At 35.2% G+C, this 26,279-nt stretch overlaps 1 protein-coding gene across 1 annotated transcript in view; it reads right to left on the bottom strand.

Moving 5' to 3' along the window:
* FBN2 (fibrillin 2) overlaps nucleotides 1-26,279 on the bottom strand; it is a 240,178-nt gene that overhangs the window by 77,764 nt on the left and 136,135 nt on the right. The window contains exons 12-20 of the mRNA XM_027098697.1: nucleotides 24,692-24,811; nucleotides 22,926-23,051; nucleotides 21,968-22,090; nucleotides 20,185-20,307; nucleotides 14,759-14,911; nucleotides 12,297-12,350; nucleotides 10,592-10,717; nucleotides 8,547-8,672; nucleotides 3,711-3,830 (exon numbers count right to left, since the gene is read on the bottom strand). Coding sequence (XP_026954498.1) covers nucleotides 3,711-3,830; nucleotides 8,547-8,672; nucleotides 10,592-10,717; nucleotides 12,297-12,350; nucleotides 14,759-14,911; nucleotides 20,185-20,307; nucleotides 21,968-22,090; nucleotides 22,926-23,051; nucleotides 24,692-24,811 — 1,071 coding nt within the window. The remainder of the gene's footprint in view (nucleotides 1-3,710; nucleotides 3,831-8,546; nucleotides 8,673-10,591; nucleotides 10,718-12,296; nucleotides 12,351-14,758; nucleotides 14,912-20,184; nucleotides 20,308-21,967; nucleotides 22,091-22,925; nucleotides 23,052-24,691; nucleotides 24,812-26,279) is intronic.

The following is a 26,279-nucleotide window of genomic DNA, read 5'->3' as shown; positions in this document are numbered from 1 at the left end:
ATCCCACATGCCACGGAGTGGCTGGGCCCGTGAGCCATGGCCGCTGAGCCTGCGTGTCCAGAGCCTGTGCTCCGCAACGGGAGAGGCCACAACAGTGAGAGGCCCGCGTACCGCAAAAAAAACAAAACAAAAAAACAACCAGAAACACAGAAAGGGAATTGCAGTGAAACTGGCAGGCCCATGAAGGGAGACGTTGTAATCTGATTCCCTATGGAACAAGGTAGTGGGTAAGAGGACATTACCTACAACCCAAGCCCTCTCGGTCAGAGGATAAAACAAAACAAACAATTCTGTCCTTGACTGAATACAAAAAGTTATGGGGCAAGGCTGTGGGGAAGAAATAGGCGGTCCGTTTGCTTTTTTCTGTTTTGAGATTCAGTTTGGATAAAAACTGTATGCAAATGAAAAAGATTTGCTCAAATGCATTTGTATCAGGTCTCAAATTACAGGTTTTTTAGAGGCTTAAACCTGTACATTCCATAGCACAGAGGAAACTGAGATGCTTGTGTAAGGCTACTGTGTATTGAAATGGTCTTTTAAGGACTGGGTTAATTACTGATTTATCACCTTGGCTGTAGTCATTTTAAGTAAGATATATTGTAATAATATTTGCTAATATGTATTGAGGTAGCAACAAGCACTGTTAAAAGCTTTCTATGTATTAGTTTATTTACCCATTAAAACAACCCTTAAGGTGTGAACAACTTTCAGATGAGAAAACTGAGGCACAGGGGTCAACTAATTTACCCAAGTAAGGTCACCCAGCTAGGAGAGGGTCAGCATCAAGATTCAAACCTGCGTTGTATGATTTCAGAGGCTTTACTCTGCTTCTGTTGGCTGGTATTGTATCAACACTGAAAAGTCCCCAAATCCATCCATACACACACATATACAATCCATCTCTATCTCCTGTTTTTTCTTTTGTGTGTGTACCTATATACCTACACATACACACACACACACACACACACACACACACACACAGAGTCACAATATAGACGTAGTTATATAGTCAGAGGTTGGTTAAGATCTCTGAAAAAAATAAAGCAGGGAAAGCAGATAAGCTAGAGGCTACAGTAAAAATCAAGAAGAGAAATAATGGTGGCTTGGACTGGGGGTTGTTGATCTTGGTGGTGAGAAGTGGTTGAAATATGGATAAACTTTAAGTACAATCAATAGGATTTACTGATGGATTAAATGTGCAGTTTGAGAGAAAGGCATCAAGGATGACTCCAGGATTTTAGAGGCTGGCAATTACAAGAATGGAGTTACCATTTGACAAGACAGAAATGATTCTACGAGACACAGATTTAAGCTGAAAGATAGAAATTTGCTAAGTCTGAAATGTCAACTAGACACCCAAATGGAGACACTGTGCAGATAATTAGAAATACAAGTCTGAAATTAGCAGACAGATTAAGGATGGAGAGAGAAATGTGAGTCAATGTAGAGGCCATCTAAGCATGAGTGTAAGACAGAGAAGCAAAGAGGTCCAAGGACTGACCTGTGAGACATTTCAAATTGGAAAACAGGAGAATATGAAAGATTTAACAAAGGAAACTGAGAAAACAGGCCAGAAAAGTGAAAGGAAAAGAAGAGGAGGCCATAAATGAAAAAATTCTTGAGAAGGGATGAGTGATGAACGGTGCTAAACGCTGCTAATAGGCTAAGATGAGGAGCATTGCGCCTGTCGTGTCCATGCCCAGAATGCAGATCCAAGCCAAAGATGAGGGAGATTGGACTAGATTATGCAGAGCTATCAGATGTGAGCAGTGTAATGCAGGAAAGATTAACCAAATTTATTGTTCTATTATATTTAATCATTTCAACCAGCATACAGCAGTCTCTTCAAGTAGTTTATAGAACAGTTCAAGATTGGTTTATACTTAGGAAGTTTGCATAATATCTTCTAAATCCCTAAATATTCTTTGTATCTAACTAATTCATGTACATTCTGACAATTTTAAAGTTTTAATTATATCAGGGAATTTTTATCCAGTTCTAAATTTAGAGATTTGGCTCCTACCAAGAACAGCTTGCAGGCTAATTACTGATTAAAGCCATTTGACAGTCCTATTAAAAAGTACATTCATAATATTTCCTAAGTATATTTTACTATTAACTCCCTTTTTAAAACTAGAATTCTGTTTTTAATAAAAAAAGAAGAAAAAATGATGTCTAAAATTTTAAAATATTAAGTAAATTTCTTTCTGAGCAGCTTTAGGCTGGGATATTCAAATATGATCACAATGAATGAAAACACGTAACACGTTGGCTGAGAAAAATATGGTGGTGTTTAGGTGTCCAACATAATGACTTGGAAATAGAAAGTCTTTGTTCCTTTTCATTAATAACTATAAGGGTAAAGGCCAAAATCATAGACATGTTTATGACAAAGCAAAAACTAAGATATCTTTGATGCCCAAGTGGCATACAGAGTTAGTTTTCTGAGACATTAATTGACTAATGCTGAGTTCATTTCCTTCGCATAATAAAACGAGTCTATCTCAGTTGGAAACTGTGGCTTAGCAAAAATATTTCTGCCTTACCAGATCCAACCCACACGTCCTCCCCCCAAACCAGGAATTCTGTGAGAAAAAAAAGTAATGCCCTAGGCAGATGGCAGTCTATTTCCTAGTATGGAGAGCTGAGCAAGGCTCAAATTTCACCAGCTGTACCTCACTGGGAGATGAAGAGTTGGCATTTCCAAAGGAAGGTTTCCATTGAAACTTTGGACTTGGTCAGTTCTCCTCCTGTGACAAACAGGTACTCTAAGCATCCAGCTAAATATTGCTAGCATCAGACATAATACTGAAAATACTATTGTCTTTGGAAAATGCTAAATTGAAAATTGATATTGAATAAATAACAAACAAAAACAGCCAATTTATTTGGCACTATGTAAAACTGAAACATCTCCCTAACTACTTGGAAATATATATTTAGTTCCCTTTAAAGGTGGATACTAGGTAATAATATGAAGTATGTATACTTAGCCAGTGTAGCCATAGACACTAGAAGCAGGAAAGAATGACTGGGATCGTTTTTTCCCTTACATATGCTAAACGGTTGCTTACAGTGATAGATCAGACTATTTCATTTTATATATCTCCTATCGTCAAAAACTGACCTTATATGTTTTGAGATACATTGAAAGATGTCTTGGAAGTTTTGGAATCTTTCTCTCTTAGAGATTTCCCAAAGCAAGAAAACAGTTATCTTCTCTTCCTTGGAGCTCATAAATTTATGATTGATGGGAGAAATGAAAAAAAACAATAAATTCTTTCTATTTGTTTAAAGTTTAAACTCTTCAAATTCTTGTTAACTGAGTCCAAATGCGATCACATTTCTGTTTACCATTGAAGGTTGTTTATAAAATGTATGCAGTAAGGATTTGATTGTATTGATGCCTAAGGCATTCCTGGGGAATGAATATAAATATGTGTGTGGTATGGAAATGCTTATAACGTATAGCATAATATATATACTTATAAAAAAGGAACGCTTCCCAGAATCTAACAAAATATAAGAGCCTGTCCAGTTTATGCTATCATGTTGTACTCCCATCTTGATAACAAGAGAAAACAACTGAAGTAACTCCTAATTATTAGCTTCCTGTGATCGTGTTCTGTTTTTATCCACAGAAGTCCTGAGGTCTCTGCTTATCTTTGTAGTGAAACTGAAACATCAGCACCATGTATGAATCTTACCAATACAGATCAATCCTGTAGAGCTGAGTTTGCTGCCAGGAGAACATTCACAATTGAAAGATCCAAGGTTGTTCCTGCAGGCCCCATTGACACATGGGTTGCTTTCACATTCATTTATATCTACAATCCAGAAGGAAAAGATTCTGTTAGAGCTGCCATGTGTTTCTGGAAAATATTACTCCAACAAGCCACGCTATGCCAGAATGTCTGGTAAGCTTGGCTCTTGTAATTTTAATATGGTTCTATGAGGCATAAAGTGAATGGGGAAGGGAGAAGTGCATTTTACCGTGTGAATACACATGTGCACGGCCGGGGACTCAGTAGGACTATAGGAATCAGCCTATTTTGAAAGGGTTTAGCATCTAAAGCTTCACTGTTTCACTACAACTTTACATAAATTGGATTCATTTTCTCCTATAATGAGATGTAATTTTCCTGTGGGAAATCTGAATTCTGATTCCACGGAAAGCAACATATTCCTGGGTGCAATGTGTGCTGTGCACAAAAGTGACTGTTTCTGTCATTTGTGGCTCCGAGAGGTTTTGGAAGAATTTAAAAAGCCTGTAGTAGAGACAACATATCACAATGCTGGCTTTAATTCCAAATTTCTGGATACAAATCAGGGAATAAGGGATGAAACTTTAATACTGGGTACAGCATTCTCCTCTAGCCCTTATCCACCTTCCCGTTCACATTTCCATGTTTGGTGTGAGACATTTTTGCAGGCCTCTCACTGTTGTGGCCTCTCCCGTTGCGGAGCACAGGCTCCGGACGCGCAGGCTCAGCAGCCATGGCTCACGGGCCTAGCCGCTCCGCGGCATGTGGGATCTTCCCGGACCGGGGCACGAACCCGTGTCCCCTGCATCGGCAGGTGGACTCTCAACCACTGCGCCACCAGGGAAGCCCCCTGGTGTGAGACATTTTTAAAGCACAACTGATTGTGCTAAAATTAAAAAGAGAAAAAAAATCTTTTAATTGTTTTAAATAGAACTTTACCATCATTAATTTGATCTGAGTCCTAAATCAAATCGTATACCATAATCTAAACAACTCCTGTTGACGGTCAGAAGTATGACGGTCAGAATTAGAGTATGCCTATGTTCTCAAGTGGTGACTAAGCAAAATGTCAAGCCAATAAAGTTAAATAGCTTAACATGAGTTAATTAAAAATAAATACAAGATTTAGCTAAAGTGTTTAGAAACAATATCAAAGACTGACCTTCAATATAAATTAAACCACTCAATTTAAGGAAGAGAGACATGGATTTCTTTCTGTATTTGGTTAACTAACCGAAACAGGTCAACATACCTCAAGATTTTTTTTTTGAACACTACAGTTTCCGAGTTCACCATAATACTTATTTTTTTCTAAACACCTCTTTGAATTAAACATGAATACTATATATACCAAGGAAAACATGCAAATAAATAACTAGAAGATTGTAATGTTTACTCTTGAACATCTCAAGTCAAATACAAACTAAACTCGTTCTGAAAAGGCAGGGCTCGCTGATTTTCAAGTCTATGGACTTGAAATGCAAATTTAAAAATCCATGCGGAAAACAGTTATGTTCCTTCTTTGCTATTTCAAAACTACTAAAGAAGTACCCAGGTATAAAATGAATTCTTCAAGTAGAAATTGTGTGAAGAAATATAAATGCATCTTTCTTTCAGGTCATTTGTAGCAAGAAGGCCTCTTAAAAGAAAAATACAAGAGCAGGTTTTATAAATATAGCACAGATTTGGAATGAAAACATCTATTCCAGAGTACTAAAATTCTTTCAATAAAAACACAATGTAAAAAAGAAATCAGCCAAAAAAGCAGCAGATACCTAATCTGAAGACAGATGATATATTACCTACTAATTTTATTTGTAAGAAGCTCCCCCAAAAGAAAAATGTCAGTATCATATACTTTCAAAATCCCTATTTTATATTAAGCAATTATGAACTCAAAAACTATAAACACATGCCATGACAGCTACAAATATAAACTGTTTAATTTTTCTTTAAATACAATGTTTTTATGTTATAAATGTCGTGGAACCAGGAACTGAAACAGTTCACTGTACATTCCTGGAAATAAACTTCAAAGCACATCTGGTTTACATTTAACTAGTTATGTCACTGGAAACACAATCTAAACCACAGTGCTTGCTATAAAAATTTTAACTTTCACAGACTCTCAGAGCTCAAACAAAAAAGTAAAATAAATTTTTGTAACTTCAGTTTGAAATATCAAAGAAACTTGATCACTGCTATTTATTACGTATTTAAAATAGCCTGCTGAAAACATGAATGACAAGCAAAATTAGTGAATCTAGCAAATATATATAGAGAAAGCTAGAATCGTCAATGAATTGGCTGATAATTCCCTGCCTAGTCTTTGGAAATTAGTTTAGAAAGAATAGTATGCAGAGAACTGCTTCAGGCAGACAAATTTATTGTGTGAATGCAAGGCTGGAAATAAGGAGGACACCCAAGGGAAAAAGATATCCGTGGTCTGCAGGTCTATTTCTTTTTTGCAAACACTTAATAAAATGCAAATAACTTAATAGTGGGAAGAAAGTGTAGAAATAACAGTTATTTGGTTGGATTTCTCACCATAAATCAATTTTATTTCCACAAATGTCATAAGGCTAGAATCAAAATATTTCTCTATCATTTCTCTTTTATTTACATAATATGAACTTCTTTCTTATAAACGACAGATAATAAAACATATTTCGTATTAAAGAAAAGGCTCAGGTTTATCAGGAACAATTATACTTTGGACAAAATAAGTAAAGACCATGTTTTCTAACCATCACTGTTGCCTGATTTGGTATTAATATGCCTTAATATTTATGTAATCATCCAATGTCATACTATTAAACACCATTAGCTCCTACTCTTCACTTTTTCATGTAAGTAGGCGAATCCCTTTTATTTACCCTTTGGTATTTCACCTCTCAGTACCCTTCAACTTCATCTTACTCGTTAAAATGGAAGAAATATGCTATAAATATCGATGATTTGGTACGCAAACCAAAGTGACCAAACTGAATCAGACACCAACCACTTAGTTCCCCGTTATGTGTCGCCCTCACAAGAGCACCAAAGGGTTCTGTCGCTATGGACAGGGAAACCAGTCCTAATAATCTTCAGCTTCCCAGTTAAATCAAGATGATACCCTTAGCTATTCTTGCTTTCAGAGCTTCCTGATATTTAACAGAAGCTTATCTTCCAAGAGACAATAGATAAAACTGATAAAGGGCAGTGAGAAGGAAGTGTAGAAAGTCGGGAATAAAAACAAAATGGAAAGAAACACAATTCTTGAAATCCCTTCTCCCACCCTCCAAAAAACTCATGGAGGAAATATGGCTAGAATTTTTTTTCTTTTACAAAGTTTCTCATGGCAATTTTGAAGGATAAGAGGTGTTGAGGGGAGTGGGTGCTAGAAAATAAAGACTCTGGTTGAATACATTTAAGAAGCTTAGGCTAAACACATATTATGTGAAAATATTCAAAATTCTTAAGTGTGCCCCCTGTCATCTCTGCTCATCTATGGACAGGATGAATCTTCAAGTACTTTAGCTGGGAATGGAAAGTGTGCTTTTCTTTGAGCAGCTCCTGCCACAGGTGGTGGATAGGAGGGGAACTCAACAATTATCAGAACTAAGTTCAGAAAAACTGCATTTTATGCCGAGGTTTTCTTTTTTCTTCCCTTTTTTTCTTTCTTCAGGTTAATTACTGCTTTTCAGTGGTCCCTCAAATTCAATCCAAACTGAGAATTGCACTTTGTGATTGCATTTCATTGACTTCAGCTAAGTCCTTTGTGTTCTGGCATCTTGTTTGAGTCCTAACTTGTTTCTGTTCATAAGAATGCTTTGAAGTTAAACAATAAGATGAAGAGAATGTTAACATCTTTTTGCATAATATTACTATTGCAGTTTTCTTGGCTATGAAGTCACTAGGAAACAAATACTTTAACAGATAAAAAAGGGCTACTCCAAATAACTAAAGATGAAATTTTTTTTTGGAAAAGGTTACTATTCGGAAGTAGTTATTGGATTTGAGAATGTCATGGGACACTTCTGTAGGCCCACACAGTGAGACTTAAAAGGAACAATGACTAGTAGTCATACCACAGAGTATGCTGAAATACACAGTACTTTGATCAAGAAACAAAAACATAATTGAAGGCACTCATTGCTTAGCTGGTATCTACTGAAAATGAGGCCTTTCCTAAGCATTTAACTCATTCATGTAACTCCCACTGAAGAAAAATGAGCTTAAAAGAAAAGGAAGACGTTTTTAAACAGTGATTCATGATCTTTAAGCCCAAATTATAACTTCAAAATTTTCAAATGCAAAGGACAATTTTCTTGGACTATAAATTTAATTAAGGTGACCATTTTTACTCAAGCCCCAAATATTTTCTGGGCCAACCTCTGAGGTCTATCAATCATTTCATAAATAAAATGCCTAAGAGCTGACTTTGCCATTACAGTGCAGGTTCCCCCAGGCTAATGTGTCACAGTGGTTTTAAAAAGGGAAAAACAAACAAAAATCTGACATTTTATTAGCAAGTAAAACAAATTGGCTCCTTTCACTTTTTTTTCCCATTAAATTCAAAATGTTTGGTGATATTTCATCTGAATGGGACAAAATTGATGGTTTTATAAACTGGGTCAGGTGCATGCTATTTCTAAAACTGGCAGATTAGCTGAAAGAGATTATAAAATTTTAAACATATTCAAACAACATTCTTTCTGCTCTACTGCTTCATAACGTACTTGTGGTTCACGCATATCGAGGTGCTTACTGTTCACAACGAAGGAAGATGGCTCTTACCTTCACACGTCTCTGTCTCAGTCCTGAACACATAGCCAGGTGGGCAGGTGCAGCTGTAGCTCCCAGGTGTGTTTCGGCATAGGCCATTGTCACAGAGCAGTCTGTTTACCAGGCACTCATCAATGTCTGGAAGCAACCGTTAGAAGACAGGAGACACACACAGTGAAACAAACAGCACAGTGATCAAAATGTTTTATTTTTGTTGTTTGTTTTTTTCCTCACCCCATACCTTGACTCAGTCTCTTCGTATCCAAAACACATTCCTGATCCTAAGCAAAATATATTTGGTTTTACTCATATGGAACATTCTTATTCTTGTGGCTACTTTTAAGATGCTTTTGAAGTTCCTGGGAGGTGTGTAATGATTTGGAAAAGGCACATTACTACTTTGTTCTTCATTTACTTACTGCCCCACAGCGGTATTATACTTTAAGCATCACCATAATCTCCCTCATGATTGTACATTTTATCAAGTGGCTGAATCACTATTTATTTATCCATTAGTCCATGCTACGGGTTGAAATGGGTCTCTCAAAAAATATTTTGAATCCCTAACCCACAGTACCTCAGAATGTGACCTTATTTAGAAATAGGATTGTTACAGAGTAATCAAGTTAAAATAAGATCCTTCAGGTAGGTTGTATTCCAATATAGGTATGGACACCAACAACTGGAGTCCATATGAAAAAGGGCAAATTTTGACATAGGGACAAACACATACAGAGGGAAGCTGATGTGAAGACACACAGGGGAAAGATGGATATGTGGCTAGAGTGACACATCTAAAAGCCTAGGAATGCTAAAGATTGACAGCAAACACCAGAGACTAGAAGAGGAAAGGAAAGATTCTCCCCTAGAGCCATTAGAAAGAGTGTGATCCTGTTGACACCTTGATTTTGGACTTCTGACTTCCCAAACTGTTAACAATCAATTTCCGTTGTTTTCAGCAACCCCGTTTTGTGTACTTTGTTAGGGCAGCCCCAGCAAACTAAAACTGGAATTCGGCTTCATTTTTATTTTTAAAATCTAGTTTTAATTTTATCAAAATTATGCACGTACCTACTTTAAATAGTTGAGTAGTGCCATGAACCATGTTCAATGTGTGAATGCTCACTGAATCTCCCTGTTTTCAGTAGGGTACTCATGTGCTCAACTGTACTTGGACACTATGCTGGAAGCAACTTTGCTTCTGGGGAATAAAAACTAGCTGGTTTGCATATTTTTATAAATGTTCAACAATCTCTGGCTGGTGCCCTTCCCAACAGATATCAAAATCTGTTATAAGTACATGATATTTAATATAGCTTTATATATCCATCTGTATGTATGTCTTCAACCCAAGGTGAAATGGATATATAATAACATAAATCAGTAATAAAACCCAGAGCCATAAACATAGAAAAATGTATTTCTTTCTAATCATAATCATCAAGACTTGGATGTAAGAGTCATCAGTGGTTAGATGTAAAAATTATTATATATAATAATGGATGGAATAATATTCGTTTTATAAAAGTGAACTCAAGTGCTCCACGGGAAAATCTAGATTCTTCACAAATTCTTGAACATACGAAATACATACTTGAGTTTTTTCAAACATTCCCTTATAAATTACAAAAGGAAACACCCATCTCAGTTATCATGTTTGGATATTTTGCAGCAACTGATTCTTTATAAGTCAACCTGTAATATTTAATTTTCTTAACTTATTATTATCCACACTGCCTCATTAATTTTTGAATCCCACTTCCTAGTGAAAAATTATAGGATTAAGATATATGCAGATATAACAGGCCGATAACTGACTCTGTGTCCATTCACTTGGGAAAAAAATAATTTAAATACTAAATTGTGCCACTAAAAAGTTTGTTACTATGTAACAGCATTTGTTTGATTCCCATATTTTTCTATCTCTGCACTAAAAAGGAAACAAGAAAAACTGTAAGATCTCTAGTTTTACTCATTTATTTGTAGTTTGATTTCTCCTATAATCCATGGGATTAAACTATACAAAAGGCTCTTGTATAATAAAACAAATAACTTACCAATACAGTTTCTTCCAGAGGCATCTGGCTCATAGCCACTGTTGCAATTACAACGGTAACTACCACGTAAATTTTCACAAATTCCATTGGCACATATATCAGGATCCAGAGCACACTCATTGATATCTGCATTAAATGTTCAGAGTTTAATGCTCACAGCCACTTACTGTCTGTTGATACATGTATGTCTAGTAAAGATCACTCAAAATACGTAGTGTCTAACCCTGCAAACCCCCAATTTGCCATTCAGAAAGGGAAACGAAATGAAAATAAGGAGTGAGAATAAAATAGAGAGATATGGGACACTTCCTGGTAAGTCAAAAGAAAAATGAAGGGAACCGGCAGAAATTCAAAGCATTAAGCCATGTAATGTGCTGGCATTTATGATAAAATTAATAAAGAAATTTATAGACTGTTGGCTCAAAACCCAAAGGAAAACTCAACTTGATAGGTATTATAACCATCTAATTAAAAGGCAAAGATTTATTAGGGTGTCTGTATAATTTTATGGTCCTGAAGGCCTGGAATATTTCTATTTTATTATCATTTTTTATAGTCAACTAAGTAATATGATACTTATTAAATGTTACTCATTGTTGATAAGTTGAAATTAATGGAGAGGACAGTTCAAATGTGGATGCTTGAGAACACAACGTTTTACAACAAGCCATGAACATGACTACGCTCTGTCACCCGTGGGCCGTGGGACTTGAGGAATGATGTGCTTGTATGAGCAACCATCTAGTTGCAATGGCTCTGTTGGGGAGGCCATATTGAAAGGGAATAAAAAAACGGAGTCAGCATAAAATAAAATTTTGGTAACTATGCTCAAATTTTAATCCTAACTACTGTGTTCTAGAATTTGGGAAGCCTTAAATACTCCAGAAATGTTAGTCTTTTAATTTAATTTTTGGGAGAAACATCATTGTAAAAGTTTGCTCCTTTACTCTGGTTTCTGACGTTCTTTGCAAAAAAATGTGATATTTACTGTCAATCTATAATTTGTCTAAAGTCTCCTCAAACATGAAAGTATTAGAATATATATGTAAACTAAAGATTAATAGCACCCTACAATTTTATTTTAAAAAAACAAAGGACACTATTAACATATAAAATAACTTCATAAACACATATGTACTTAATGTTCAAGTTCTATATTGTAATTTTGTTAATCATAGTGCTAAATTTTAAAAAAGAAAACTTTAATGAAACCTTGTACTTCTTTGGTTGGACAGAAACATTTTAGTATTCTTAGTCATAAGTAGTCAATTTATTTTTAGGGCAGTATATCTCAAATATCTCTTAAAGATCCATATCAAATATCTCTTACAGATTTGTTTAAACCATGTCAGCACCATTATTTAACATTTTTCTTTCAATTGTCTTGTTTTTCTTTTCTTTTTTTTTTTTACAAGCTCTAGCTACTTCTTAAGTGACGGTATCCGTAAAATCATGGTTGTAGTTTGTTAGTGACATTTTAAACAATGCATATTTAACAGATAAATATTTATCTACTATGAAAAATGTACATCTACATACTTATTGATACCATCTAGCTTATAACCATTGTTCTAGGAGATAATTTATTTTATTACTTTATACTGATATATTTTTATAATATTAAATACATCTTATCTATAATATTATAATAATAAAGCTATAAAACTATATAATTATTATAAGATTGAGAATTGAATAGAGCTACCTCTTCCATCCACAGTGATACCTACTCCACTACTACAAAGACCGTGGAATTCAGCTGTAAGATAAAAACAAATAGAGAAATCAAAAACTCTAAATTATATCTGTTCCATACACAAGTCACTTACATAACTCCAAAACTATCATTAAGAATTACCTGCAACAACTTAAAATGAAAAGGACCATTTTCTAGCACAAAATTATTTTAAGAATTCCAAAATCACAGGTAAGCATAAAAAAGTAAATAAAAATAACTGTAATTATCACCCTGAATTTCATTAATATATTGATAAACATTACAAATATTTTCTACTTATGTAAACTTTAAAAATATCTAAATTGTACAACAGAGATTGCTTTTTAGCTTTTCTTCTCCTCTCAATAATAAAATAATAGAAAACACGTAATAAATAGCATTTACCACGTGGTGTGCCGGTGTTGTTCTAGCATTTTGCATCTAATAATTTATTTAATCCTCCCAATACCACAAACTAGATACTGTTATTTTTCCTCTTTTAATCCCAAGAGAGCTTGGATAGAGATGGGAAGTAACATGCTCAGGTCATAGAGTTTGTAAGTGGGGAGCAGGCTTGGACCCTCTGTACTCTACAATAGACATTTCACGTAATAGCCTATTTATAATAAGACGATTTAACATCTTTTCTCAGTTATGTGGATCTACCACACTCATTCAATAAATCTCTTATTGATGAAATTAGGTTTGTTCAACTTTCTGCAATTATAATAAAAAAAATACAAAGTTCAATTCTATCACTAGGTTAATCTCTTGGAAGTAAAACTGCTCAAAGTTTATGTCTCTTTTAAGGTTTTTGATAGTCCCCCTCTCCCTAAATATCCCAGGTTACCCTTCTAACACCAATGTAAGAGAGTACTCATTTCTGTATATCCTCCCCAACACTGGGGAAAATCAATCATTTGTATTTTACCAATCTAATAAACAAAAATGACACCTTTTTAAACTTTTCTTTTAATTTTAGATAGATTTCTTTTAATTTTTATATGGCACTCTACCATTTGCCTTTCTGCTTTGTGAAGTTCTATGTACACTATACTTTTTTCTATAGAGGATTTCAACTTTCCTTATTGATTAATGTAAATTCTTTATAAATTAAATAAAATATTTTTCTACTTTATATGTGTATTTTAGTCTTTGGGGTCTGTTTTGAGTGTCCTTTATCATTACAGGATAACAAAAAGTTTGTATCTTCTACAAAAAAATCATTTTGTAACATTTAATGTAGGGAGCTAACTCCATATTTTTCCCAATATTTATCAACAATATTAATTACTTAGTTTAATTTGTTCTCACTGATCTCAATGCTACCTTTATTGTGTCCTATATTTCCACTTATATTCAGAACTCATTTTATTAGTCACTAATCTTTTTACCTAGTCTTGTTATCAATTTTTGCACTTCTTTCATAATATGCATAATTCACTTAACATTTTAGGGGAAGACTTCCTTCGTTAACTCCTCTTTTTAAAAAATGTCATACTCAGTAATTCTTCCCGAGGGACTCTCACCATTTTGCTAAGGTTTGAACAGTCCATTTAGGATTTTTAACAGAATTACAAGCCACTTCCTTTGCTGGAATTCATTTCTTCCATCTTCTACCTGGGAAGTTCTTATTCCTTTTTTCAAGACCAAAGTAAGCCTCCACCCCTCTGTGCAGTCTTTCCCAGCCTCCCCAGGCAACTAACTGCTCCTTCCTTTGTGCTCTCCCAGTTCTTTATGTCCCTTTTAAGGCAGCAATCATACCAAACTGTAATTTATATGTTTGCCTACCTGTATTTTCAACTATTCCCAACTTTAAAGGAAAAGACATTGTGTTTATTTCTGATTCCCTACTGTACTTACATCTATTTAATACAGTTTTCATAAAAATATGAATAAACAAGTCATAGAATAGTCAAAGAATTAAACTGTTTAATGTGCCTATAATTCATGACAACATTCAGAAATAAATTTATGACTTTCTGGAACTACTGATATTCCTGATAGACTGGAACTTCTGATAGACTGCAGCCTAAGACCATTCTGTGTAAAGATTAAAAATAAATAAATAAAACCAGGTTCTCATGAACTTATTATAACCTTGAAAGTGATACGTAAATTTTATGCTATTTATCTTCAGAATGACAGAAGGGATGGAAGATTTTGAGGCTAACATATTCACGTAAAGAATCCATTCTAACAGTCATAATTGGATCATAAAATAAATAAATAATCAAAATTCACCGTGTGTTCTCTCTGCCTAGAGATCATAAGTAAAAACAAGATAGATCTCTTTATTATATGCTTCACATGTCAACACAGATTTGGATCTCTTTTCTTCCATTAAAAATAAAGACAAAACACTTCAGAGCCGAGGTACTCTTTGGCCAAATATCTAATGTGACATTTCTAGATTCTTTATCAGGTGTGAAACTGGCGAAGGTGACTACCTGAATTTTTAGCAGGACATGGCTGGCAGGGCTCTCCAAAACCATAGTCTGGATTGGCACAGCAGCATTCAGACTTGGTCACTGCACCAGGAAAAGGACGGACACACACTCCCTTCTTGATTCCACCATAGCATGTACTGCGCATGTGAGTATCTAAAGGAGACAGAAGAACAATGATTTGAGACAGTGATAGAGACAAAGAGATTTCAAAACTGAAGGCTTCTTGTAACTTAAGTGGTCACTATATGGGAAGCTTCTAGAAGGCATCTGCCACTTTTCTTTTTCTTTGTATCTTTAGCATCTCATAGTGTTAAGAAATCAACAAATGTTTGTTGAGAGAGGAAAAGAATAAATGCATTATCAACAATTCTTTTTTTTTTTCTCCAAGAAGTTTTATGTGCTACACAAGCATCAATTATCCCACTTTTCCTCATGGGCCTGTCATTGAGCCAGGTATATTTCCACAGTTATAAACAAGACTTAGAGCTCTAATCACTGACTACATTTAATATTATTTCTATTTTAGAAGTTCTTATGAACAATGAAGTGCAGTGCAGTTAACCTACCTTGAGATGATACTGCTTGGTCATGAACTTTCTTACTTAAATTTCTGAGTTAGGTGACCTTTCTCTTCAACCCCCAATTTACTGTTGTGACTGTGTTTTAATCATTGCAGACTCTCAATAAATCCAGTTACACAAATAATATTCAATAACTATCATTATGTATCTGTGGCATTGTGCTTGTTGCTTTACAGACATTACCTTGTTGAACATTCAGGCCAACAACTCCATAGGATAGTGATCATTACCCACTTTTTATAAATGAGGAGGTTGAGGTTCAGAGCGGTTATATAAGTACCTCAAAGCTGTAGACTATCCACTGTCTGACCTGGAATTCAGACTCAGGCTTGTGTGACCTCCAAAACTTTTCCTCTTTCTACTATGTCCTGTTACACCCCAAAGAAGCGTATCCTGCTTAGTTCTCTCATTCTAAATTCTCATAAAATATAATACAACTTTATGAGATGGTAAATGGTGAACTATAAAAAAACTCAGATCATCATACAGGCCAGAGAAGCAGTAGAGCTTTTAAGCAGTCTATTGATATGGCAATTCCATCAAAGAGATAACCATTATTATAAATATCTATAATTATTCATAACTTGTTGGAAATAACTTTATCTGCTTGTTATGCAAAGTGAGTCACCTATGTCTTACAATGTGGTGATGTTTCCCGTTAAAACAATGAGATGTGTGGCCGCATTAAACAATGAGATCTGCGTATGCTCAGATAGAAGAAGGTCATAAGATTTTACTACTCCAACCCTGGGAAGGGGACGTGCTGTCCCTTTCTGCTTCTGCTATGGCCTGGTTTGGCAGTCAGCTCTGAGTTACACATAAGAATAGGACTCAACACAATGACAAATATGCACAAATACCACATAGTTCATGATTTTCAATAAGATTTTTGTGAGTTCTTAGGATGGTACCACTTATCTCAAAAGGCATCATAGAATGGTCAAAGTTATTTCTGTTTTCATGTTAAGAACATAAGCCAGGAACAATTTTTAGAAGCAAGTTGATAAAAAGCCTATGGTACTCACTTCTATTTTTAATGAAGACAGTTGACTTTTTCCTTTTCAAAGACCCCACACTGGAACCTTAGTTCACATTATTCTCTTCAATGTAACCAAGCCACTGTTCCCAGTGGACAGGATTAGAGGTACCGATACCAGCAGCACGATCAGAACATGCTCACATGAATATTTTGGTGGGTGACTCGACTTCATCCTAAGCTATACCTGTTCCATATGTTATCAAATTTCTCCATGTCTTTTCTTTCTTAAAACTTGGAATTGCTAAAGGATTTTTTCATGGAATTATCATACTTTATCTTTACCAAAGGTAAAATTGGTATGGACACAAGATGCTAGCTGTATTTTACATTCTTTAGTATCAACTTTTCTTTATAGCTTAAAGCAGCAACTCTAAGACTATTTTTGATGTAACATCACTATTCCGATTTAACAAAACAGTAATAATTGTAGTAGTTAACTTACTGGGCATGTTTTATGTGCCAGACATCATTCAAGTTTACACAAATATGTCTAATGTTAACATATTTAATCTTCAAAAACAACTAGTGAGCAAAGGAGGCACAGAGAGGCAATGTGTCTTGCCTAAGGCCTCACAGCTAGTAAATAGCAGAACTAGGGTAAAGAAAAAAATTAACCTTTTACCTGACAGAACTGTCAAACAGCATTCATGAAGATATTGAAATACTAACGTAACAGGATGCTAAAAAGGAAATTTAAGTTGAAATCCCATGGTGCTAAATATCATATAACAAGGTGAATTTTGAGACTCCATCCTGAAGGAAGTAGAGATGGAAAATTGGTTGCCAGGTCCTTAAACCCCTCCCAATACCGAGGATACAATTTAGAGAATAGCAATTAAGAGAAGAGTTTTTGAGGAGGATTTTTTTGGAAGAGCCAGATTACAAGTTGGGCATGCTTCCATCCTCACCCCTGATCAAGAGAGCAGAGCTTCGCAGGGAGCAACTTGAAGAGCTTTGCACCCAACTCTGTCAGGGACACGTAGCACACAGAGGAGAGTGGCTGCTATTCCCACTGTAGAACCTCTGTTCACTCGGTTCAGAGGGCAAAGGGTGGCACGTCCTATGGATGAGACATGGGCCACACTAAGTGAGGTTCCTAAAATGACTACATGGAGGGTGATGAGACATCATTAGATCTCTGTCTGAAGTGGACTGCAGAAAGACAAGACGTTGAGCCAGGAGTGGCCACCAGGAGAAAAATGCAGTGTCTGCATCTCGGGAAGGGCAGGCCAACGCCCCTGACATAATCACGAAATCACCCATGAGGAAGAAATTGGCTTTAAACTTGTGTGAAGCCCAGAAGTCTTGAAGCCACCCTAGGACACTGTCACTGCTTCTGCTTTCTCACCTTTCCTCCTGCACTTGAGCCTGTGGAGTCAGAATTGTCTTCCTCACGAAGGTCTGAGCTTGGGAGGGAAGTGATAACTTCAAATCAAGTTCGAATATTAACTATTATATGATGGACATTCTAATTGCTAAATTCAGATTATTTTCATTACCTAAAGTAGTCATATAAATTTTTGCTATCTAAAAATAGTAAAGTAAGGGGCTGCCTGCGTTTTCTTCCTTACTTATTGGATAAACTGCTCCCATTGAATAATTAAAAATATATTTTTAAAGGATTGAAAAAAACAAAATACAGTTGCCTTTTGTTCATATCCTGCCTGTGAGTCATGCTTGTTCAACATACTAGTTACAATAGTAATTTAATTTTCTGAAAATAAAAACCCACATCGCACTCTCTAGGGAAACAAAAATGAACAAACAAAATCTAGAATTAAAGTGCTAACTCTAACAATAATTCATAGCAATGATTCATTTCTAACCTCAACAATCAATGCAACTGAAAGCATTTCAAAAGGCAGAAGACATGAAGAAAAAATATCTAGCATGTTAAGGGAACAGTAATATATAATTTTACACACAGAACAAATAGTGTTTTTATTTTAAAAAGTTTAATTAACCACAATTGTGAAAAACTGGAGAGCGTTTCCCAAAAATTTCTAATGCCTTTTCTGTATGTGGACAAGAGAAGGAATATTTGTGTTTGAACACTGAATTCCTAACAACTACTCATATGTCGGTTGCTTAAAAGAAAAATTATTTCTCCCTCTAAAACTGGTTTTGTACTCACCATAGGTTTCAGCAAAAGCATTTAGATAAAGGAAAAAAGCAACTGAAAATATTTTAGCTCTCTAAGCAGCAAGGAGCTACATTCTTCTAGTTACTGTATTTGAAATAGCCCTGAACGAAGTGCTGACAATCTTGTAAGCTGAAATAAATACTAGATTGGATAGAGTGGGTGAAACTTTAAGTGGTCAGATTATTTCCATCTGCTGTTGCCTCTTTTTTTTTTAACCTTCAGAATCCAAATGTTTTGATTCCCATAGGTAAGAATAAAGTAAAACCAACTATGTCTGAGAAAGACTTTCATTTCTCTCAAATATACTTTTAAACCAGTGAGTATGTCTGCCTTTTACTATGTGACCTGAAAACAGATGGTGCACAATGGCTAATTCACCCTAGAAGTTTCATGAAAGTGCTTTGGAGAGAATACGGCATTCAATGTATTTTTACAACACACTCACTCTGCTCTTGCTATCGTTAGGACACGTTGGGTGGGTTTCGAAATGCCAATGACATTTTCATCTTGCCTGCCTCTTTAAAGCTGATGCCTGGTAACTCAAAAGTATCCAAGAGGAATTCTGAATGGTTTCAAATAAAATATACATTCTCTCTCATACTCTTCCCAGGTTTCTATCATTAGTTACATACACAGTGATGAAGAATAACTATTTAGAAACATTTCTAGCTTTTGATATACGTCGAAGTTCTATTGTATAAATTATTTACATTTAAAATTTTGTTTGGGAAAAAAAGCAGACTCACAGATATACAGAACAAACTAGTGGTTACCGGGGGCGGGGCAGGAGGAGCGGGCAATATAGGGGTAAAGGAGTGGGAGCTACAAACTGTTGGGTATAAGATAGGCTCAAGGATATATTGTACAACATGCGGAATATAGCCAATATTTTGTAATAACTGTAAATGGAAAGTAACCTTTAAAATTGTATAAAAATAAAATTTAAAAAAATTTTTAAAACTCAAATGGAAAAATAAATAAATAAATAAATAGATTTTCTTGGGATAAAAAGAATTTATTTAGATACAACTACAGTACCCATTTCAAGTCTTATTTGTTATTAATTATAAAATATAAATCCATTGTATTTAGAGATGTGGTTATCTCACACTATGAAGAATGCTGGTAAAGGACAATTTTTTTTTACCTTCTCCAGCATTTCTGACTTACATCTCATCAGAGGCTTCTGAAGGGAGCTAGCTGGGCTCCTTGTCCATTTCTTTTAAACCACTTTATTAATATATAATTCACATACAAAGAATTCACATATTTAAAGTGTACAATTCAATAGTTTTTAGCATATTCACAGAGTTGATCATCATCCTAGCTGATTTCAGAACATCTCACCACCTCAGAAATGCCTTTGGTGATCACCCCCTTCTCCCACCACCCTCACCCTCTCCTGCTCTAAGCAACCACTAATCTGCTCTGTCTCCACAGATTTGACCTTCACAAACATTTCATTTGGAGTCGTATACTATGTGGTCTTTTATGTGTGGCTTCTTTCACTTAGCGTAATGTTTTCAAGTTCATCCATGCTTTCGTATGTGTCACTACTTCATTCGTTTTTATGGCTGAATATGATTCCATTGTATGGATATATCTTTATCCCTCTTTCAAAGATCCTTTGGTCAGTGGGGCCATTACAGAATGTTTCACTTACCAACACACACGCGTCCATCCACACCCACAGCCAGGCCTGGGGGACAGTCACAGCGGAACGACCCTTCATTGTTGATGCAATGCCCATTCATGCAGATTCCTGGGGTCTGGCACTCATCAATATCTGCCCAAAAGGAAACACAAGCCGGGCCATTACTGGGTAAATTTAACTTTCCTACAGAGTTCACCTGTTGCCACCACTCTACATTATCAACACTTTGTTTTCAATTTTATAATTTGTGGAAGAACACACAGATGTGACAACAAATCTTATACACAAATGCAATTCTTTCAAACGTATTTTTCAGAAAGACTGAGTGAAAGTTGCCTCATTTTACCACTTAGAAGAGTCTCACAAATTCATTTTTCATTGTTTATTTGGCAATTCAGCTTAATATTAAAGATATTTAACTCAAATTAGTTAAGTGAAACAAATTCTTCAAACTGAGGTCAGTGTTTGTATTTAACTTTTAGTTACACACACATAAAATTCTAACTAAGATGCTGTTTTAATTTTAATTCAATTAGTTCATAATAACAAAATAATTTGGGGTCTCCCTTGTAATTTTCAATTCAATTGTTTGAATTTATGAACTGTAACCCACCATTAAATGGTTTCCCCCCAAAAGGGAAACAGCCTTCCAAACACGGGGCTGCCAAATCATGAGCATTTCAAAATTTATGGATTACAGCATTTGTAATTAAAAAATTAATAGAAAGTTCAATAAAGCAGGAACTGGTGAGATTTAGGTGATCTTTATATGTGTACTTAAGTTTCTTAAGAACTGCTAAAATGTTACATGCTGTAATGTCATGCTACACACTGAAACAGAATGCTAATCTCATACCCTGTGATTAATCCAAGTCAGCTAACCTTGAGATGACATCCCATGCATGAGATCAATCAGCAAAGCTACAATATTTCTATTTAATACTGAACTCCCCTTTCCTGAATAGTCAAGAAACTACTTTTATTCAGAAATACAAGAATGAGTCTTGATTTTTCACTCTCTACTGTCTCCAGAATTTCACTGAAATTACAGGGATTGGTTATGAGTATTATTTGGTATTCAGATAAGTTTGTATAATTGAAGGCAGAAAGCATTCATGGAGTTAATTTTGTCTAAAAGAAGAAAACTGTAAATAACTTGTTTTTAAGTAAAAACTGCAAAATTTGTTCCATCTTACTAAATTCCAATTGTGAGTATAAACATAATATAGTCTTATTTATTTGCAAGAGTCATATATTTTGCTTCCTAAAGTTATCGCTAGAGCTTGGCCTTCAAAAGGGTTTTATAAACAAAACAATTGCTAGGAATATTCAAATTACTTCTACATGAAATCGGTGTAAGATTTTTAGGTAATGATATAGTAACAAATGATCCGTGGATTAGCTTATGGAAAAGATATAATGCAAAACCAGTAATGAATGACAGTGGAAAATCTAGTTCTGCGAACACAAGATTTTTTTCTTCCTCTTTTTTATTGAGGCAAAGAGTAGACAGAAATTATTTCTATATTGTCTTTTCCACACTTGCTAGAACCAATCTGTCATTCCCTTAATTCTTCCTATGCCATTATTATTTTCATAAAGATATTAGTGTTCCATAAACCACAATGTATGTTTTTCTAGGAAACTTCAGACACCTGCCATACTGAATTAGCAAGAGATGTGAATAATACAAAATCCACATAAAGAAACTGAAGTAATTCTTGCATGATTGATTCAAATAAAAAAGATGGTTTCAATCATGGTTACTTTCCTATCTCAAAGCCATACATACCAGTGCAGTAACGCCCATTTGGAGCCAAGACAAATCCTGGTTTGCAGATGCACTTGAAGCTGCCATCTTCATTAATACACATCCCATTCAAACACATGTTGGTAGTTGTACATTCATCATGATCTGCAGAAGGAGAATGTGACTTACACCACTGGCCTTGAGGAAACCAGCTCCCCCTCTTTCTACAAACAATCACTAGTCATATTCTACTGCATAAATGAGCCATGTGGTCATGGATTTTTTTTCTTATGAATGCCAACTGACTGAGGGCAAATAGTGTAGAAAACATGAAGGACCTTTAGTGTAAGGGACATAAAGAAAAAGAATTAAGGAACCTTTGTGCTTAGTTTCTGTTAAAACCACATGAGTAGTGTTTTATTTTGATTACCAAAAAAGTTAATATGATTTCAGGGGATGTTTATATTGTATGAGAGAATAAAGCAATGACAACCTCACTGCAAGTGAAATGATCTGGACTTTCATTAGTTGGTGAAATACATGTTGCTGTGCAAATAGAATATTTCTGTGGAGTACTGATATTTACTACACTGTTAGACATCACCAGGACCAAAATTTAGAGGTTTGATTATCACATATGTCAAACATTTTTATGCTTCCCCAGATTGGAGGTGGGCCTTTTCTATTTTGTCAGTGTTATAACCCCGACATTCAAAATACAGTAGGTGCTAATAATTACAAAGAACAACTGCTACTTACAATTAAACATATGCCACACAGAAAATTTCCAGAAGTAGTAAATTATTCATTTGTTATGACATTTCCCAAAAACCTGTCCCTTCCCTTTAATAGTCTTATGTTAAATGTATTTATATTTTACCTAAGTCATCTGAACAACTCTCACATATGTGTTGTGTGAGCTTTCATGAAAATAGAATATATAAATAAAAATGTATATCCTTTAAAAAATATTTTGCAAGGGAGCAGGCAATTTCCATACCAACACAGTTTTTTCCATCTGTAGTTAATTCAAAGCCAGCATTGCAAATGCACTGGAAACTTCCATCTGTGTTCACACATCGACCATTCTTACAAAGAACCCCATTCTGGATGCATTCATCAATGTCTGGGAAAATTAACAATAGCCAAATATTAGTCTTTTAAAATAATTATAGATAAAGACAATAAAACAATAAATGTAATTTTAAATATCTAGTTTATTTTTACATGTAATATTCAAGATCATGTTGCTTCTTCAGCAAAATTTTCATTTCTCACCAGCTTTTTTCTTGGATACGTAGGTTTATGCAATTTTATAGCCCTCACTTATAATAGCTGAAGAGGGAAAGAAAGAGAAAAATGAAATGGATGTGCAGTGAATGTAGGAGAGGGTGGACAGTGCAGCTGGAATTACCGGTGCAGTTGCTTCTGACATAGTGGTTGAAGACCTAAAAGTCAGAGCAAGTGATATCGCTTATATGTGGGTTCCAAAAAAATATATGGCACAAATGAACTTATTTACGAAACAGAAACAGAGTCACAGGTGTAGAAAACAAACTGATGGTTACCAAGGGGGAAAGCAGGCGGAGGGATAAATTGGGAGATTGGGATCGACATATACACACTACTATATATAAAATAGGTAAGTAGTAAGAACCTACTGTATAGCACAGGGAATTCTACTCAATAATGTGTAATGACCTATATGGGAAAAGAATCTAAAAAAAGAGTGGATATATGTATATATATAACTGATTCACTTTGCTGTACAGCAGAAACTAACATAGCATTGTAAATCAACTATACTCCAATAAAAATTAATTTTTAAAAAAGTCAGCAAGGAGTAAGAGTGAAGTAACTGCAGAATATCTGGATTAAGAGCTACATGACAAAAATTGCTGGAATAGGGCTTCCCTCGTGGCGCAGTGGTTGAGAGTCTGCCTGCTAATGCAGGGGACACGGGTTCGAGCCCTGGTCTGGGAGGATCCCACGTGCTGTGGAGCAAGTGGGCCCGTGAGCCACAACTACTGACCCTGCGCGTCTGGAGCCTGTGCTCCGCAACAAGAGAGGCCACGATAGTGAGAGGCCCGCGCACCGCGATGAAGAGTGGCCACCGCTTGCCACAACTAGAGAAAGCCCTCGCACAGAAACAAAGACCCAACACAGCAAAAATAAATAAATTAATTAATAAGAACAAGGCACCAAGACCTGCAGTTTAAAAAAAAAAAAAATTGCTGGAATAAAGTGATTCAAGTAACTGCCAGGGGATGAATAGGAAATGAAAAAGAAGACAAGCAGAGTCATCTGCTAAAAGAATTCTGGGATGAATCAGTAGTGAGGGAGAGGTTTGGACGAGGATGGTGGGCATAGCAAGGAAACTGTGAATAAAGAGCAGGTTAGATTTGGTGTCCGACTATGTGTGAGGTTCAAAGAAACAGAAGTTGAAAACGACAATAAATCGTAAGCTCCGTTAATCAGAGAGCAGTAATGCTACTGATGTTACTTGGAGAAAGGAAGCTGTGATCTAGGGAAGGAAGAGAAACCGAATTTTTTTTGTGAAGCCAAATACCACATTGCCTGTGTTACACATGCAAAAAGTGTTTATGTTTGAAGAGAGCACTTTGAGGGTAGCATAAAGTAAATCTGTAATAATGTAACAGCATTTATTTCATTGCATGTCTTATTTTAATATTCACTTTTAACCCCAACAGCCTGGGTCACTATATTTCATGGAACATCATCATATGTGAAAGCAAACTGCCTTACCAATGCATGCTTGCTTGGTGGGAGTCCTCTGGAATCCAGCATGACATTTACAATAATAGGATCCAGGTGTGTTAACACAATCTCCATTAGTGCAGGGATTCGATGTGCATTCATCAACATCTGTGAGTAGCAAAAGAAACCATTATAGACTTCACTCCATTTCTAGAAATGTTTGTTTAAAGTACATTTAGGCCTCCCAAATTTGAGAGAAGGCCAGTCAGTGGTAATAGTCTAAATATCAGAGTATTTATAAATGAATAAAAATTCCTTTCTTCAACTACAGAGGCCAGTCTAGAGATTTACAAAAATAACACCTATTGGAGAGTACAAGGGAATTTGCTTTAATCAAGAAATAACAACTTTTCAATTTGAGTGATGCACAATGATTAAAACCATGGACTTGGGAAAGACACAGCCACGAGTTCCAATACGCTAGAAAATGCTTATTATCTAAGTAATCTGGGCAAGTTAATAGCCTCTTTAAAGCTTAGTACAGAGTTAGAAGATAATTAAAGATTTTTAAAGATATATATTTATATTACATGTTGACACTTCTACTAGTTTTAAAAAAGAGACAAATTATGGAATTTTTGTTAACTTTTTTGTGAACTCAACTATATATATGTAACTATGCATCAAGGCTTGGATAATATTTTGAAGTAAAAAACAAAGGATGGGGTAAAAAAATGGAAATTAAGTAAAACAAAGTCTATTACATTCAGTAGCTTCTGGTTTCTTTAGGATCTTAAAATTGGCACAGGGATTTTTTTTTGTATGAAACCAAGTTTTATGCAAATACTAGTTCTGGTCCCAAGTGTGAGAAACATCACTGCTTTCCTTCAGGTTCTCTAAGCCTTGATTAAATGCAAACCCATCACAGAATTCAAGGACTGCACAACCAAACAACTGACTAGACAGTGAAGATTAGTCAAATCCCAGAGAAATCAAGTTTGCCAGTGTTAGAAAAAGTTTAATTCATCTTCTTTCAGCAATGCCCACTAAATATTATTTTGAATGCTGGAGAATTAAAAACCTGGCTGACTGGTTAGGCATAGTGACTTGCCATTTCATATACATGAGAAGCCATTAACATATACAATTTCAGCTAAATTGGAGAATACAACAATAAAGTCAATTCACAGGTTTACCATTTTAATAGACAGATTACTCCTTTCACAGATGTTCTTAAAAGAGGAACTGTACTCTACCAAACTCACCAGCTTCACTGATATATACACTCAGACTGAATGCAATTAAACCCTCTCTGGTAAAGGAGGAAAAAAAAGAATCTCATAGCAAATAAAAACGACAAAGGAAAACAGGATTAAATACTTTTTCAATTCATCCAAAGATGCCTTTAGCCCATTAAGACTCACATTTACGCTTTTGGTTGATAAAATCAATTCACTGAGCCAAACGAATGAAGCAATATGAGAAAAGACAGAGCTTAGAGCATTAACAAGCATATCAAGCATAACTAGTGGTCTGTCCAACTGGCAACATTACCTTCACTAGGCAATGCTGAAGATCCCTTAAATTCTCTGTGTACCCAACATCGAAATGCAACGATTAGAAAGGTGTCATAGAT

The sequence above is a fragment of the Aethalodelphis obliquidens genome, unplaced genomic scaffold (assembly GCF_003676395.1).
Source record: "Aethalodelphis obliquidens isolate GAN/ISIS:26980383/991018 unplaced genomic scaffold, ASM367639v1 scaffold4, whole genome shotgun sequence".
In the NCBI taxonomy this organism is placed as follows: domain Eukaryota; kingdom Metazoa; phylum Chordata; class Mammalia; order Artiodactyla; family Delphinidae; genus Aethalodelphis; species Aethalodelphis obliquidens.
This window is presented reverse-complemented; position numbering and strand designations above follow the sequence as displayed.